The sequence below is a fragment of the Halichoerus grypus genome, chromosome 8 (assembly GCF_964656455.1).
Source record: "Halichoerus grypus chromosome 8, mHalGry1.hap1.1, whole genome shotgun sequence".
Classification (NCBI taxonomy): Eukaryota; Metazoa; Chordata; class Mammalia; order Carnivora; family Phocidae; genus Halichoerus; species Halichoerus grypus.
This window is the reverse complement of record NC_135719.1, coordinates 51,374,117-51,391,691: the sequence shown is the minus strand read 5'-3', so window position 1 is coordinate 51,391,691 and position 17,575 is coordinate 51,374,117. Positions and strand designations below refer to the sequence as shown.

Sequence of the window (17,575 nt, the reverse complement as noted above, 5' to 3'; positions counted from 1 at the left end):
TTTTTTGGTATATGTGCTGCCGAAGCAAGCACAAAAGCCAAAGGAATTTTTTTTTAAAGATTTTATTTATATATTTACTTTAGAGAGAGAGAGCACGCCTGCATGGGCACGTGAGAGCGAGCATGAGCTGGGGAGGGGCAGAGGGAAAGAGAGAATCTCAAGCGGACTCCCCACTGAGTGCAGAGCCTGATGCAGGGCTAGATCTCAGGCCCCTGAGATCGTGACCTGAGCCAAATTGAAGAGTTGGACGCTTAGCCGACTGAGCCACCCAGGCACCCCCAAAAGGAATTTTTTAATTGAAAATATGTTTGGAATCCTATAATTCAGTTTCTTGTCCATGACTGAGATTGTGTATAAGCATCAGTGACGTCCAGTATTTCCTTGAAGACTGATAGGGACAGCCTGTACAATTGATGGCTATACAACTTTGCTTCTTGTAGCTTCTAGTCATCTCCTTTCTGCATGAAGCCCTTCAAATATTTGGAAAAAGTGTCCTGGCCTCTCTTAGTCTTCTCTCCACGCAAAGGAAGACCAGTTGCTTCAGCCACTTCTTGTTTGACCCTATCTTGCCTTGTTCTGCATGATCTCTACTCTGTGCTTGTTTCTCGAAAATTAGGAGAATTGAATGTGACATTTTAAACATGGCTTAATTAGCTGAGAAACCTTGTTTTTGGCCAGAGTTATTTGATGTGTGCTCCTGGGTGGCCCCCTGACCCTCACCTTTGTAAAGCCTCTTTCTGTCCTGTGCTACCGGGACTCCTCGGAGTATCACAGGCCCCCGGCTGGAAGGAGTGACAGCAGTGTCATCACTGGTAATTATAACCTAATTTATATTTTTAGGAATAACGAACTATGAAGAGTACTCTTTAATCCAAGAAACGATTGAAGAAAAGAAAGAGGAAGGGACAGGGACGCTAAAAAAAGACAGGACTCTATTGCGAGACGAGAGGAAGATGGAGAAGCTGAAGGCCAAGCTCCACACGGATGATGACTGTGAGTGTCAGAAGGGAGCTTGGGGGGTGCCTGGGGGGCTCAGTTGGTTAAGCATCTGCCTTCGGCTCAGGTCATGATCCCAGGTTCCTGGGATCGAGCCCCGCATCGGGCTCCCTGCTCAGACGGGGAGCCTGCTTCTCCGTCTCCCACTCCCCCTGCTTGTGTTCCCTCTCTCGCTATGTCTCTCTGTCAAATAAATAAATAAAATCTTAAAAAAAGAAAAAGAAGGGAGCTTGGGCCAGGTGCAGGTGTGGCCAGGCCTCACTCCCCTCCCTTCACGTACATGACCCTGGGCAGGAGTTTTCTGTTGGCTGTTGTTCTGTGGCACTAAAAGACTTCTAAGGGAAAAAATGGACTATAGTCCTATTTCACACCTAAAAAAAGTAATCTCTTAATATCAAATATATAAATTATGTTCACACTGTCTTCTAAAAAAGCTAATAATTGGTTTAAACTGGGGTCCAAATAAGGTTAGATGAAGTGACGCTTACCTGTTTTTGTCTCAAACTTCCCCTCCATCTCTTTTTTTCCCCCTCTCGGAATTTCTGGGAAGAAGAAAGCAGATTGTTATTTGTATGGAGTTTTCTACGGTCTGGATTTTGTTGACTGCGCTGTCCTCTAGCACGTACTTCTGTCTCTCTTAATTCCTGACATCTGGAAACTTGATCAGATTCATGTGTATGTGTCTGTTTTTTAAGTAAAGACTCCTTATGTGGTGTTGTCTACTTCCATCAGAAAGTTGTATTTGGTTGTCTCCTATTTTCTGATGTTAACAGCCGTTGATGACCATTGCCTAGATCCATTATTTCCTTAGAGGTTACAAAACGCTGATTATAGGAAAGTCCTCTTCTGTGACCACACAGTTAATATTTGGAAAAGCCCTTATCTACACCCCATGTGTCCCCAAAGTATGCTATGTGCACCTGGATGCCCAACATCCCCCTTCATGCACAGTTATATAGACCTTCCCAGGCTCGCTCTTTCATTGTTCTTGCTGTTGCATTGGGAAGATGTTATCATGGTCATTATGTTTATTGATCCTCCGTGAGGCTTTCATTTCCTCTGACCCTTTCTTCATTCTTTTTTTTTTCTTTCTGCCTCGTTTGATTTCCAGTTACATACTTCTTTCCAAGTGAGAGAGTGGTAGACAAATCCCAAGGATTTTTATAATGTGCATGATACTCTCCCAGGTACCGTGGGAGATGAGATCACTCCCACACATTCCCTGTGCTGAAGTTGCTTAGAATCCAGTGAGGCTTGTAATACTTACTTACTCACAATGTGTGTGTTAAGCCCAGGGAGGAGTATGGGAATGAGAGCTGTGGAAAGTGTAGAGGGGTGCTCCATTCCTGTGCACCCAGATAACAGGTGAGCGTTTTCTGAATGAGATCCAGGCTGGGCCATGGGCAGGGTTCTACCATCCCTGATCCCTTAGTGTCCTGTCCTGCTTCCCCCCAACCCCTCATCCCCACTGCCCCCCCCCATTACTTCTATTTTCTTCTTCTTTTCTGCTTACAGGTGGAGGTAACTCATTATGCTCAGTTTATAAATTATTTCATGCAATGAGACTTGAAGTATCCACTGTTGACTTAAAGGAAAATGCTAACGTGGTTGTCTTGGCATAAATCATTAATTTTTCTTTCCCCCCATGTTAAAAATTGATTGTGGGGCCTTAACAAACTTTAGGAATGGCTGGGAATTTTCTCTCAGGTGTTTTTTGGTGGGTCATATGGCACACAATGGTGTATGTGAAATAATTTTGCGAAGTTAAAAAGCACAGTTTTAATATAAGTAACTAACTGAATATCAGCATTCCAGAAATGCACTTCTCTTTTGATAAATCCCTTCAAACCAAGAGGAAGAATACATACAGTTCTTTCATCTGTCTTGTTGTGTTGCAGTAAATTGGCTGGATCACAGCCGAACATTCAGAGAACAAGGAGTAGATGAACACGAAACGTTGCTACTTAGACGGAAGTTCTTCTACTCTGATCAGAATGTGGACTCAAGAGACCCCGTGCAGCTGAACTTGCTTTATGTTCAGGTACAGCATTTAATGTTCATTGAGGGTGGTGAGAAGTCAGGAAGCTCCTGGCCGTGGCTTGTGGTGAGCTGGAGCTCAGCTCAGGCTTCCGTGGTGTTTTGGGCACACAGTTTCAAGGGGGCACTGTCGAGGGATTCCTCACGTGCTTGGTTGTGGTACGGACTGATGTTCCACAAAGAAAGGAGGGCCTTTGGCCTCCCAGATTGAGACCTGGTGGCCGGTGCTGTATCTCTGCCTGACTCTGAGGCACTTAACGGGCTCACCACTGCACTGAAGCTCTCTTCGCTGCTGTCTTAGGATACAAGTGAATATTGGTCAGAAAATCCACATTTCTCATTACCTGAAAGATAGTCTCTTCATAACCTTTTATGTCTTCACCATTAACCTATTGTTGAAACTCAGACAAGTCATTTAACTTCTCAGAGTTTGCAGTTTCCCAATATGTAAGATGTTGGCTTCGTACCAGATGGTCCCCAGTCTTTTTTTCAGCTCAAGGAAATCCTGATCTTTCTTCTTTCATCCTTTCCTTCCCTCCCTCCCTTTCCTCTCCTTCTATTTACTTACTTATCTGCCCTCGGAAATAATGCGGAGGTCAGCAAAATGCTGCCCTGGCATCCCCTGTGTTTGTAAATAAAGTTTTATTAGAACACAGCTCATTCGTTTGCATGAATGAAAGGGTTTGTTGGGTAAACCCTTTCCATATCATGTAACTGTTTACTTATTGTCCGTGGTGTTTCTCGTGTTTCAGTGGCAGAGTTCAGTAGTTGCAACAGAGCCAGCATGACCCACAAAGTCTAATATGTTTACTCTCTGGCCTTTGACAGGAAATGTTTGCTAACCCCTGAGTTAGTGGGTACAAGAATGCCATGGAAGGAGGAGGGCCAGGAGGCAGAAGGAAGGAAGATAGCCAGGCACTAAGAAAATGCTTGTTGGTTTAAGTCACAGAGCCATCACTTAGAGTATCTGCAGGAGAGTGGTCTGGGGGTTATTGAACTGGAGGAAGAAAAGACAGAAGAATAGATAGCAACAGAAGTGGTGGATCAGGAACTGGGAGAAGTACTTTAGACACCGTGCATTCCTCATTCGAGCATTGTGCATTTTGCTTATTTCCCTTACATGGCTGTAGTATTGAGTTATTATCTGTCCATCTCTCTCCCCATGCCACCACCTTACATTACATTGGCTTTTATCTTGGGATGAGGATTGGGTTGATTTTACCTCTAGGTAATTTTTCTGTTAGCTTTAATGATTTAGGGACATAAGAAATATATTGTGAATCACAAGGATTTCCCTTTGCCTCTTTATTTTTCATGATCACTGCTACCTTCCTAGATATTAAAGCTTTAGTTTTAATATTCTGGATACTGCTGATATTTTCTATCTATAGGCAGTTTGGGGGAAGGACTTGTTTTCCTTCTGCCTTAATCCTACTGTGCTACAGTGACCTGCAGTGTCCTGAGTGTGTCCCCGTTGGCTGGCACTTTCCCTTTGCGCCACAGAGAGGGTGCGTTCAGATGCAGGAACGTGTCCCTGGAGAGTATGCGTGGTTCCCCCAAGCTCCTGATGCTTTTCGCTTCCTCTTGTGTTTCAGGCTCGGGATGATATCCTGAATGGCTCCCACCCTGTCTCCTTCGAGAAAGCTTGTGAGTTTGGAGGATTTCAAGCCCAGATACAATTTGGACCTCATGTGGAACATAAACACAAACCCGGATTCTTAGAGTAAGTAATCTTTTGGGTTTTTTTCCTCTTCTCGCCTCTTCTTTTCACTATTTTATTTTTGAGCCAGCTACATAAAATACATACCCTATATCCTATTTGTAATCAGTTATGAGATTGTTAGCTCTGCCTCAGTTGAGTATATGACCAAATTTGTGGACCTTGGAGAAAGCAAAAAGGCCTGGAAATTCAACATTGGAAGGACTGTGATGGTTAGTGCTCCAAGTTCTGGCAGAGGGTGATTCCATGGCGACCACAGAATTTGTAGCACCCTGCCAAGACATTGTCCAGTCTGTCCTGGGATATCTTTGGAGTTGAGGAACTCAGGACCTCCATCTTCTGAAATCTCTTCCCATTAGAACATTCCTTCTTCACATTAGGCCAGATTTTGTCATTTTTAATTTCTTCTCAAGACTCTCCTTTTTAGAGCAAGAGAGCATGAAAGAGCTTCACGTTCCTTATTACAATCTTAGGAATTCTTCATTACTCTGAAAGGGTGGGGTACACATTACATACTTCGCTTTTGCATACATCTGGTCTTTGGTTCCCTTGCAGAAAATGATGGGGTGTTTTGGAGGAGAGCTCAGTTCTTGGAGATTTAAGAGAAAGCAACCCTACAGATATGAGCCTTAGGGCTGGACTTCCTAGAAATACACAACAGGACAGGCCCAGCCACACATAGGCTGCTTTTCTTTGAAGTGATCTTGCCCTCTGTTTTGATCAGCTTCTCCAAGAGTTTTGTCTCTTTCTTCCTCTGGTAACATTCCTTTACCTGTTTCTCCCCCCACACTTTTCTTTCTTCTGCTTCCTCTTAGGGCAGATGAAACATTTGAATGAGCCCCCTCCAACACCCCCCCCCCCCAGCAAATATACAGAGTGTCTTGACATGATCAATAGCCTGCTGTGACCTAGAGTGTAACTTGTAGAAGCTTTGGTGGTGGGACCTGAGCTGAATGCCAGCTGGGGGCAGATGTCCCTTTTCTGGAGGATATGTCAACCTGAAACGTGTTGAGTAGGGCATCACTTGCATTATGTCCAAGTATATTGAGGGACGAGGATAACATAAGTGTTTACTTGGCCCTTGACCCCACTTTCACTTTGGTAGAAAGTAATTGGGACCAGCATAGGCCCTAGAGTAAGAAGAAAATCTAACTTCTTCCCTGGCAGCAAATGTGCTTGGCCAGCATGGTGATGGTTCTAAACTGAGTTGTTACCCAAAAACCCTCTACCCTTGGGTTTAATGAATCCGAAGGAGCCTTTCCAAAGTGATGCTTTGGCCTACAATATACTGTGCAGAGAACGGCTCTACATATGTCCTGTCACTGACTTGGTTCTGTATTCTCCAAATAAGTCATATGGCCAAGAGTTCCTCAGGGCCCATTTCTACCCAATCAGTCTGGCTTCCTTCCTGCAGGAACCATGCAAAGTTTGCCTTGCTCTGTTCTGTGACACCCCAGATGGCTTACCTGTGTGGGGCTTCCAAATGGTATCAGAGCACTGGTATTACCCTTATAGAGTCTTCTGCAGTTTGGGGGCCCTGTGGAATGCTGCATACCTATACCCCACTAAAAATGCCCCGTGTCTTAATCTGTGGTAGCCAGCCAGGGTTACACAATCGTATTCAGTCAGTTTCCTTTTTTCTGAGATTATAGTATGAGGCTCATGCCTCTGGTGGTATGTGTATCCTTACTCAGATTCCAAATTAAAAGAAGCTTCTTATGCCTAGTGGCAATTATTTTTCCTTATGAATTTGATTTACTTTTTAATTAGACCAAATCTAGTCTAGGTAATGAGGCATTTTCATTTTATGTAGATATTTAATTGTATACCGTATTGCATATATTGTACAGGTAAAACTTCCTGAGGATACTCGTCTCCTCTTAATTAAAACAAAATGACGGGGTCACATTTCCCTGACTGTGTATCACTTGAAAAAGTGATCAAATCCTTCTTTTTTTTTTTTTTTAATTTTATTATGTTATGTTAGTCACCATACATTACATCATTAGTTTTTGATGTAGTGTTCCATGATTCATTGTTTGCATATAACACCCAGTGCTCCATTCAGTACGTGCCCTCTTTAATACCCATCACCAGGCTAACCCATCCCCCCACCCCCCTCCCCTCTAGAACCCTCAGTTTGTTTCTCAGAGTCCATAGTCTCTCATGGTTTGTCTCCCCCTTCAATTCTCCCCCTTCATTTTTCCCTTCCTGCTATCTTCTTCTTTTTCTATTTCTTTTTTTTTTTTTTTTTTAACATATAATGTATTATTTGTTTCAGAGGTACAGGTCTGTGATTCAACAGTCTTACACAATTCACAGCGCTCACCATAGCACATACCCTCTCCAATGTCTATCACCCCCCAATATTTTACTATGAAAAAAATCAAACACACAAAATGCTGAAAGAATTATACAGTGAACGCTCTATACCCATTGCCTGGAGTGGTCCTCAGTTTTATCACATACACTTGATTTAAGGTCTAAAGTTGATCAGTGCATCTAATCTTCTTTGATAACAATAAGATCCATAGAAGGCTTTGACCAATGATTACAAAGCTGTGAAGATTCGCAGCTTAAAAGAACGGAAATAGATTGTGTAACTTCCAAACCAGTGCTGGGGAGGAGTGGAGAAGATATACAAACAATGTGACCAATACAATAGGAGTTGAGAAGGGTGCGTTGTGGAAACAAACCCGGAAGTATGGTACATAGAATGTACAAATAAGAGAAAGACTTATAAATATTAGGCATCATAGCAAATAAAAATAAATCTAGCTCCTTTTTTTTTTTTTTAGTAAGGGTTTTATTTGAGAGAGAGGGAGAGAAAGAGTGTGCATGAGCCATGAGTGGTGGTGGGGGGCGGTGGAGCAGAGGCAGAGGGAGAAGCAGGCTCTCCACTGAGCAGGGAACCCGAGGACATGGGGCGCCATCCCAGGATCCTGGGATCATGACCTGAGCTGAAGCTAGACGCTTAACCAACTGAGCCACCCAGGCGCCCCTAAATCCAGCTATTAATAAAGGTTCTCATATTGTCCAGCTCTATACTATTTCTAAAAGACATACCTACATTTTAAGGACAGAGGAAAGTTTAAAGTAAAGGCATATAGGAAATGATGTCCCAGGAAACTAGTTAAAACTGGAGAAGCCATATTTAATGTCACAGAAAATAGGCTGTAAGACAAAGAAAATCTAAGTAGAAACAGAAAAGGTCATTATAAAGATAGACTAATTTGCCAGGATGACAAATTATGAACCTATATGCACATGATATTACTTTAAAATATTTAAAGGAAAGATACAATATAAGGAGAATTTCACATATGCAATTTTAGTGGAATAATTTAACATACTTTCCTCAGTGATCATTAGAACAAGATGAAAATAAAGAAAATATTTTAGTCAAGAGAAAGTAATGAAATAAAATCACAGAATCAATACAACCCAGAGCTGCTGCTTTGGAAAAATTAATTTTTCCAAAGTAAATCTCTGGTAAGTTTGATCAAGAAAAAAGCAGAAGTAGAAAAAGGCAAAATATAAACATTATAGGTAATGAAAATAGGACAGAGCTTCAGATAAAGAGATTTTAAAAATCAGAATGAATTGAAAGCTTGCAGCCAAAAAAATTGAAAATTGGCACAAAATGGGTGATGAGGAAATCTGAGTACATCTCTAATCTTGAAAGAAATTGCCTTATCAGTTTAAAATAAACCCCACAAAACAAGTGAAAACTAGGCCCAAGTTATTTTAGAGAATAGAAGGAAAGAAAATTTAAAAAACCTCCTCACCTTAATTTGGAACTAGCAGAATCAAATACCGAAACTGAATATAGACCATGGAAAACGTTTAAACTGAATAGAGATGCCCTCCCCAAAGTTAATAAAACATTGAGTCCAACATGACATGTATTTAGAGGTAACTGCAGGTTACAACTACTTTCTTCTAGGGATGTAACATTTATTGAACAATTTATGGCCTGCCTTGTGGGCACTGGGGATAGAGCAATATAAAAACATAAACATTTCTGCCCTTGTGGAACCTACATTCTAGTGCAGAGAGGCAGTTAATAAGTAAAATACAACATGAGGAAAGAAAAAGATGAATAATTTCAGGATTAGAAAACTGAAACTGTCACTATTTGTAGGTGATAGGATTATCTGCATATAATCCTCTCAATCTACAGAGAAACTTCTTAGAGCTACTAAGAGTAAAGTCCCTGGAAAAGAGATAAATATATAACTGCTTATCACCACCTAGGTCCGAACAATTGTATTCATACTCACCTACAGGTATATATATATATATTATATATATTATATAAAATATAATTATAGTTATATATATAATGCTCATTGAAGAACATAAATGAAGATCTGGATAAATGGAGTGTTTTGTTATGTTAATATATAGGAAGGCTGAATGTCACAAAAGCAATTCATATTTGTCTATAAATTCAGTTCAATTCTAATCACAATCCCACATATCAAGTAATGAGAAAAACAAATTTTAAAAGGTATATGTACCTCTTGACCCCCTTGACCTATTTTGCTTACCCCCCAACCCGTCCCTTCTCTGGTAACCAACAGTTTGTTTCCTGCATCTGTGAGTCTGTTTGTTTTGTTGTGTGTGTGTATTTGCTTTTTAGATTCCACATATAAGTGAAATCATATGGTATTTGTCTTTCTTTTAGTTATAATACCTTCTACATCCATTCATGTTGTTGCAAATAGCAAGAGTTCATTCTGTTTTTACGGCTGAATAATATTCTATTGTTCATCACATCTTCTTGAACCATTCATCCATCGATGGACACTTGGGTTGCTTCTGTATCTTGGCTATTGTAAATACTGCAGTAAAACATAGAGGTGCATGTATCTCTTTGAATTGATATTTTTGTTTTCTTCCATTGTTGAATTGGAATAGGTGAAGGGGATTAAAGATACACAAACTTTCAGTTACAAAGTACATAGGCCATAGGAATGTAATGTACAGCATAGGGAATATAGTCAATAATATTGTAATAACTTTGTATGGTGACAGATGGTCTTATTGTGGGGGTCATTTTATAATGTATAAAAATACCGAATCACTCGATGTATATCTGAAACTAAAAGGATACTTTATGTTAATTATACTTCAGTAAATAAAAACTTAGAAGATAATATATATATTTCAATAAAACTGTTAAAAAATTACTATGCACTAGTCTGGACTCAGACCAAGGCTAATTGAAGGACTCACACAAATACCCAATTTCTTATAAAGCTATAGTAATTAAAAATACTCTATTACTGATGCTGGGTGATAAGCGTTCTAAAGGTTGATAAACTGCTTTATTAAAATTAAAATAATAGGCAAAATATATTACCAAATTAAGAGTGAAGCTCCAAAGTGTAGAAGAAGAAATTTGCATGTTTGCAACACATACTACGAAGAACAAGCTAATATCCAGAAATTATTGAAAAGAAAGCGAAGGGGGGCACCTGGATGCCTCAGTCAGTTAAGTGACTGACTCTTGATTTCAGCTTAGGTCATGATCTTAGGGTTGTGAGTTCGAGTTCGAGTTCGAGTTCTGCACTAGGCATGGAGCCTGTGTAAGATTCTCCCTCTCCCTCTGCCCCTCTCCACCTACCTCCCCACCCCATGTGCATGCGCAGGCATGCAGTCCCTCAGGAAAAAAAAAAGAAAATCATCACTCGGTATACCAACAGGTACTTTAGAAAAGAGGAAATTCAACTGACTTATAAAGATACGGAAAAATATTCAGCCTCATAAGTAAATCAAATGCAAAATCAATAAGAATATAGCATTTCATGTCTATTAGATGGGCACAAACTTAGATGTATGAAAACATCAAAGTACTTTACAGAGGAAACAAGCCATTTCAAAAAATGAACGTTGAATTTAAAAATACAAAGAGAAACAGAATATGTTTATAGGTACAAGGAGAAGTAGGAACATAATCAAATATGCATGAAAACTACAAGAAAGTACAGTTAGGGAGAGAAAGAAGGATGGTGTGGGACTTCAGCTAAATCTGTAATCTCTACTTCTTTAAAAATGGGTAGCAATCATAAAGCAAATATGACAATAGGATCTATTTCTAATGTTTCCACAATTGACAGTTTTTAAAAACAGTTGTAAATAGTCTGAGGTGATAAAAGCTTATGTTCACTGAGGCTGGATCTCTAACATCTGGCAAAGGCAAAATGAACAGGCCTTGGAGTTCAGACAGCAAGTGTTCCTGGCTCTGTCTGCTACAGGGGTATGACCCAGTGGTTGGGTGCAGGCAGGTGGGGCGCAGGCTGAGGACCCCTCTCAGCCTTGTTGACCACAGCCGGTTGTCCTGTCGGCATGTGCCTTGGATGTGTCCTACTGAGAAAACAAAGCAACCTGATCTATGAATCTCTGTTGAAGAATTCAGAGTGGACTTGGAAGTTTTTCACCACAAACTGAACATATTCTCTTGTCAACAAGCAAAGCTTTTGACACAGTAGGAGGCCTTGAGTCAGTTTTTCTCTTGGCGTTTATTCAAACTCCTATTCCTACTTTAGAGTTAGGCTTTGGAATAATTTGGCTGTAGATCGTATTTTCAAACTAATGGAGAAGGAGTTATTTCAGCTTGTGTTTTTCATCGGCTCTGCTTTACCTCCTATTCCTCACCACTACGACCCACCAGTTTCTTGATTGTTTGCTTCTGTCCTGTGCACCTGACAACCAAGGGCTCTCCCATCAGAGGAGGCTGTGACCGTCCAGTGGTGCCTTAACTCCCCACCCCTAGCAGCAGCTTCCTAAAGTTGGTGCCTACCTCCCTAACTGCTCTCAGACTCCAGAACTTTCAAACCAGGCACCACTGAATTGATCTAGCCCCAAGCTACCCCTGAGCCTCTGCATGGGTTCCTGTCCTTAGACCAAAGGGCACTGGGATTGGTTCGGGAGCCCAGAACTGCTGTGTGGCTGACATTAAGTCCTCAAACCCTTTCCGAGCGTCCCCCATGCCATCTTCGCTCTCCACTTCTTCTCACCCTAAGTGTTTCCCAGCTCGACAGATGCTTCTTTCCTCTCACATCGTCTCCACAGTTAGGCAGGACATCACTAGTACCCTCCATCGTACAGATACATTCATCTTTGAGTCTGGCTTCTAATTCAGGTGTGTCTGAATCCATCGCTTGAGCTTTCAGCCCAGTGTGCTAATGGTTCTCCAACTCCAGCATACATCAGAATCCTCTAGAGAGCTTGTTTACACTGCGGGGTCTCCCCTCCAGAGCCTCTCACTCAGCTGGTCTGGGACGAAGCCTGAAGCTTGGCGCTTCTGACACGTTCCCACGTAGAGCTGATGCTCCCGGTCCTGCGACCGCTTACATGGTATCACATTTGAGACGTTATTGTTGGTCATTTGGTGACTGGCCATGAAGGCTGGGCTCAGGAAATCTGAGTGTTCCAGTGTCCTGTGGGTGACACGGTCCCTGCTATATCTCTCCACCTTCTCTCCCCTCCAAGCCTCCACTCTTGCTGGGTGAACACCAGCTCAGAGAAGTGGGGGCTTGCCTGTGGACATGTCCTTGTGGCAACTCTGGGACAGATGAGAAGCAGTTCACATTTCCCAAAATCGTAGCTGACTCTCATATACTTGTATACTTCTTGCCAGACCACAGAACGTCTTGAGGACCCCTCCTTTGGAAGTACTTGAACAAGCAGCTTTAATTTTATATAAGAAAATGAGGTTTTGTGAACACCTAGATTTGAATCTAGACACTGCTCCCCCAAATGTGTTAAGTTCCCCTTCTTTCATTTAATGGCTTCTGGGCATTTCTAAAAAATTGCCAGTCTTACGGTAATTTTTACCACTATCTGGCTATTTCTCTTGTCTTATTCTTTATCTGAAGGTTCTGAAATACTGATCACATATTATGTGTTTTGAGTAAAGGGTAGCTTGGAGGGACCAGAGTGTTGAGTAGCTAGGTTGCGGGCAATATAGCGTCTCTGAACCTCATGTTCCATGTATAAAATGGGATATTTTCTTCCATGGCCTTTTGTCAGAATTTAATTAATCTACTTATACATGTAAAGCACCTGGAACAGTGTTTAACTTTCAATAAACAGCAGTTGTTGATAGTAGAAATCCTCTATCAACATGGCTTAGACTGTGGATAATCCAAAAAGACATTTTAAGTACAGAATTTAAGGGGTACCTGGGTGGCTCAGTCAGTTGAGTGGCCAACGCCTGATTTAGGCTCAGGTCATGATCTCAGGGTCCTGGGATGGAGCCCTGTGTTGGGCTCCCTTCTCAGCGGGGAGTCTGCTTCAGTATTCTCTCTCTCCCTCTGCCCACCACCCCCACCCCACAGCACCACCCCCAGAGTGCATGAGCACACGCTCACTCTCTCAAATAAATCTTAAAAAAAAAATGAAATAACAGAATCTGTGATATCTACTTTTGTGAAACCCTGTAAATAAACTTTTCAACTTATACATTTACTTGCTAATCTTTTGATGGAAGACCAAAGTTTTTTCTTGGTGTGGATCCCCTGGTTGGGGTTCTGTATTTTCCTTGTATGAACCACATCATCTAAGAGCGAATTTAAAGACAATCCTGGAGCAGTCTGAGGGTGAAACTATTTTTAGATTTTCATGATTTTTTTTCTTTTCAGTATTTTGCAGTGGTCTCACATCTAATAACTTTCGGAAATATTTACCTTTCTTAAGCATTCAGTAGCTTGCTTGCTTTTTTTTTTTCCCCCCTATGTTAGCAGTTTATGGGCTCTGTTGGTTTATTGCATTATCATGTGACACTCAGCCAGCAGCAAGAGTGCAGAACAAATACAGCTGACTTGGCCAGAGCAGAAGTGGGGCTCATGAGAGAAGAATCTGCTGGCTGCACACTTCCAACCTCCCATGGCTCTTCGGGGAGAAGAGGAGCTTGGACTAGCCCACCCTCTCCGTGAAGTGGAGGGTCTATTATTACTGCACTCAGAAAGGTGTTATTTAAAAGGCTAGGGGTAGGATTTGGAGGAGAATGACACATTATTCAAGTGTTAACATAGCCATGTTCAAGTGGGAATACCGAAGGAGGCAGTGGGGGGGACTTTGCTTGGCCAGAGCTTGCTTAATTAAGAGAAGAATTACCGAACAGGCTTGCCAGTCTGACCCGTTTTCTCAAAGAAGGCTGACAGATTTCACTTGTATGCATGTCCCCGATGCTTAGGAGCCTTCCAAGCTCAGGGTTGGTAATCAAAACAACGGAGCTGGAGCTTCTTGCTGCCTGGCAGGCAGCGATGATGGGCTGCCTGCTCCTTCCAGCCTCATACTGACACTGGGCACTTGGCTGATTTACTGGGGAAACACACAGGCCACGCATGGGCACACACACACTTCGTATTTTAAAATACCTGATGACAAACTCCCAAATCCACCCCTGTAACATCAAGGGTAACACCTCTAGTGCAAGCTTCGGGAAGTTGTTTTCCGTACCTCCTGAAGAACGGGAGGGTTAGTTGGGATAGAAGGCGGCTTGTTGCCACCCAGAACGTTCTTGCCATTAATGCCGAACATCTTCTGCCCCTGGCTGGCCTCTGGACCCTGCTCTCTGGAATTCTTCTAGTAACAGTTGTTGTTGCGAGGGGTTTGGCATGGGTCTCTTTTTGGATGCTTTTGGTTACCTTAGCCAGGTCCCCCTTGGTTGGTAGCACAGCGGCTACTGTCCAGGGGCCCACTCATGATGCATTTTCTCGCTTTGGTTTTCAGTGTGCTTTGGGGGGAAACCTGAAACACCTGTGTTGTTAGGTGGGTCTCCTCTTGCTCTGGGAGGTCGGAGGCTCCTGGCACTGACAAGTCCTGTGACCTCAGCTAACTAACTTCTCTGTGACTCAGATTTTTTTGTGACCTTGGTGCCTTCCAGTGACCAATCACGTTTTTGTCCGTGAGGTTGCTTAATGATAGTCATAACATGCAGTGGCCCGCTGCTTAGATATTTCTTAGACTCTACCCCTCCTGACCCTCCCGAGAAATCCAGATTGTTCTGCTACTAGATCCCTGAAATTCCAGAAAATGTGCTTACAACTTTTGTCGATGGAAGTAGTTTGCAGGCTGATCAGACTTCATTATTCAAGTGTGAATGTAGCCAGAATCTGGCCTCACCCTACCTCCCCTCTACTTTTTTTGCTGGAGTATTTTAAAGCAAATTCCAGGCAGCATATTATTTCATCTATAAGTACTTCAGTATGGTTTTCTGACAAATAAAAATTAAAAAAAAATTTCTAAACCTGTACAACCGCAAATCTATCCTAACACCTAATAAAATTAACAACAATTCTGTAATGCCGTCTAATACCCAGTCTTTGCTAAATTTCCCCCCGGTGTCTCAAAAGTACTGTTTTTACTTAATATCAGGATTTAAGCAAGGCCTACAAATTTTATTTGGTTCATAAGGTTTTTTTTAAGAAAAGTTTTATTGAGATGCAGTGCACATGCCATATGTACAATTCAGTGTTTTTTGGTGTATTCACAAGATTGTGCAACCATCACACAATCTGATTTTAGAGCACTTTTATCCCTCCTGATACAAGCTTGTGTGTATTAGCAGCCACTCCTCAGTAACCCCACACCCATCCCTAGCCTATGCAAGCACTGATCCTAGCTATCTCTATAGATTTGCCTATTCTGGACATTTCCTATAAATGGAATCATACAATTTGTGGTCTCTTTTGATGGGCTTCTTTCACTCAGCACAGTGTTTCCATATTGGAGTTTATATCCTATGTCATTCCTTTTTATTTCCGAGTAATGTTCTATTGTATGGATCAACTACATTTGACTTATCCATTCATCAGTTGATTGGACATTTAAGTTGTCTCTACCTTTTGGCTATTAGGAATACTACTATGAACATTCATGTACAAATGTTTGGACATGTTTTCATTTTTCCTGGTTACATACTTAGGAGTAAAATTGCTGTTTAATGCTTTGAGGAACTATCATGTTGTTTTCAACAGCAGCTATACCATTTTATATTCCCACCAGCAATGCGTGATGACTCCAATTTCTCCATATCCTTGCAAACACTTGTTCATCTTTTTTTATTGTAGCCACCTTAGCGGGTGTTTGGTATCGTATTATAATATTTTTTTATTTCCCTGATGGCTACTGAAGTTAGGCACATATTCATATGCTTTTGGCCAATTGTGTATCTTCTTCGGAAAAATGTTTTTACAGATCCCCTCCCCATTTTTTAATTGGGTTGTCTTTTCATTGTTAAGTTGTGAAAGTTCTTCCATATTCAGAATACAAGTCCCTTATCAAATACTTAATTTGCAATATTTTCTCCCATCCTTTGGGCTGCTTATTCATTTTCTTGGTCATGTCACTTGGAGTTCCAAATTTTTTATTCTGATGTAGTCCTACTTATTTTTTCTTTTGCTGTGTGTGCTTTTGGTATTGAATCTTAAGTGTTGCCCTGACTCAAGGCCATAAAGGTTTATTCCTATATTCTAAAAGTTTTACGGTTTTAGCTTAAATGTGGGTCTCTGATCCATTTTGAGTTAATTTTTGCGTTTGGTGTGAAGTAGAGGATCCAACTTCACTGTTTTGTTCATGGATATCCAATTGTCTCAGCGCCATTTGTTAAAAAGACTATTCTTTTCCCATTGAAAACCCATTCCCTTTGCTGAAAATCAACTGGCTGTAAAGGTTAATTTCTAGACTCTTGATTCTATTACACTGACCTATTATTATATCCATTCTCCACTGTCTTTATTACTGTAGCTTGGTAGTAAATATGTTTTTTGAAACTCTATTAATCTATTACTGTGTCCTCTTTTTCACCTCTACCACCAAGCTATTGGTGAGGCACCTGGGTTATTTTTATAGAATTGCCCTAGTTGGCATTGGGCTGATTATATCCTGGTGGTGTCTTCCATGTCTCTTTTTGTAAACTAATATTTAGATCTAGCATCTTAGTTAAATTCAGTTTAAATTACATATTATTCTTTATTGCCAAAAATACTTCCTGGATAGTGCTGTGTACTTCCTGTTGCATCAGTTAGGCATGTGTTGTCTGGTTATCCCACTTTTATTAATAATAAAATTGATTAAGGGACACCTGGGTGGCTCAGTCGGTTAAGCATCTGCCTTCGGCTCAGGTCATGATCCCAGAGTCCTGGGATCGAGTCCCACATCGGGCTCCTTGCTCAGCAGGGGGCCTGCTTCTTCATCTATCTCCTGCTCCCCCTGGTTGTGCTTTCTCTCTCTCTGAAAAATAAATTAATAAAATCTTAAAAAAAAAATTTATTCAAAAAAAATAATAAAATTGATTAAGTGGGTTTGAATCAGACTGAACTATCTACTATAAAGTTCTCCATTAACTTGTCACTTGTTGGTTTTAGCAGCCATCCGGCATGTTTTGATCTATCGTTTATTTCATTAGGAGCTATAAAATGATGATTTTGGACTCCTTTTATTTCTTTTGTGTTTGTTAGTTTTGTTACTTTGTGTTAATCAGTTTTCAGTAGGAGTTGGTGCCCTAGCCACCTGTTAAGGTGACCAATGATTATTTTAAAGGATCTTTATGGGATTTTTATATATCTGTGTTTTTACCCATTGTGGTCATCATTCTTTGGCACTCTAATTGCCCCATCACATGAAATTAACTATATGATCTGTAGGATTTGCTTGGAAATAATCCAGTGCAGGCGATGAGGTGAAGGAGTAGATGAGTCAGGAATGGCCGTGAATGGATGGTGGGTTCTTATATTGTTCGATCTTTTCCTTTGTGTAAGGTTTTAAAAATCATCCTGATTTTGGCCAGTGGTTACCCCTTGATGTCAG

General features: G+C 41.1%; 1 protein-coding gene across 11 annotated transcripts in view; it reads left to right on the top strand.

Annotated features, from left to right (window-relative positions):
* The window catches only part of TLN2 (talin 2), a 420,448-nt gene that overhangs the window by 230,513 nt on the left and 172,360 nt on the right, over positions 1-17,575 (top strand). For all 11 annotated transcript variants that reach the window (XM_078079262.1, XM_036081097.2, XM_078079259.1 and 8 more), the window contains 3 exons: positions 841-993; positions 2,895-3,037; positions 4,629-4,756. In XM_078079262.1, coding sequence (XP_077935388.1) covers positions 841-993; positions 2,895-3,037; positions 4,629-4,756 — 424 coding nt within the window. The remainder of the gene's footprint in view (positions 1-840; positions 994-2,894; positions 3,038-4,628; positions 4,757-17,575) is intronic.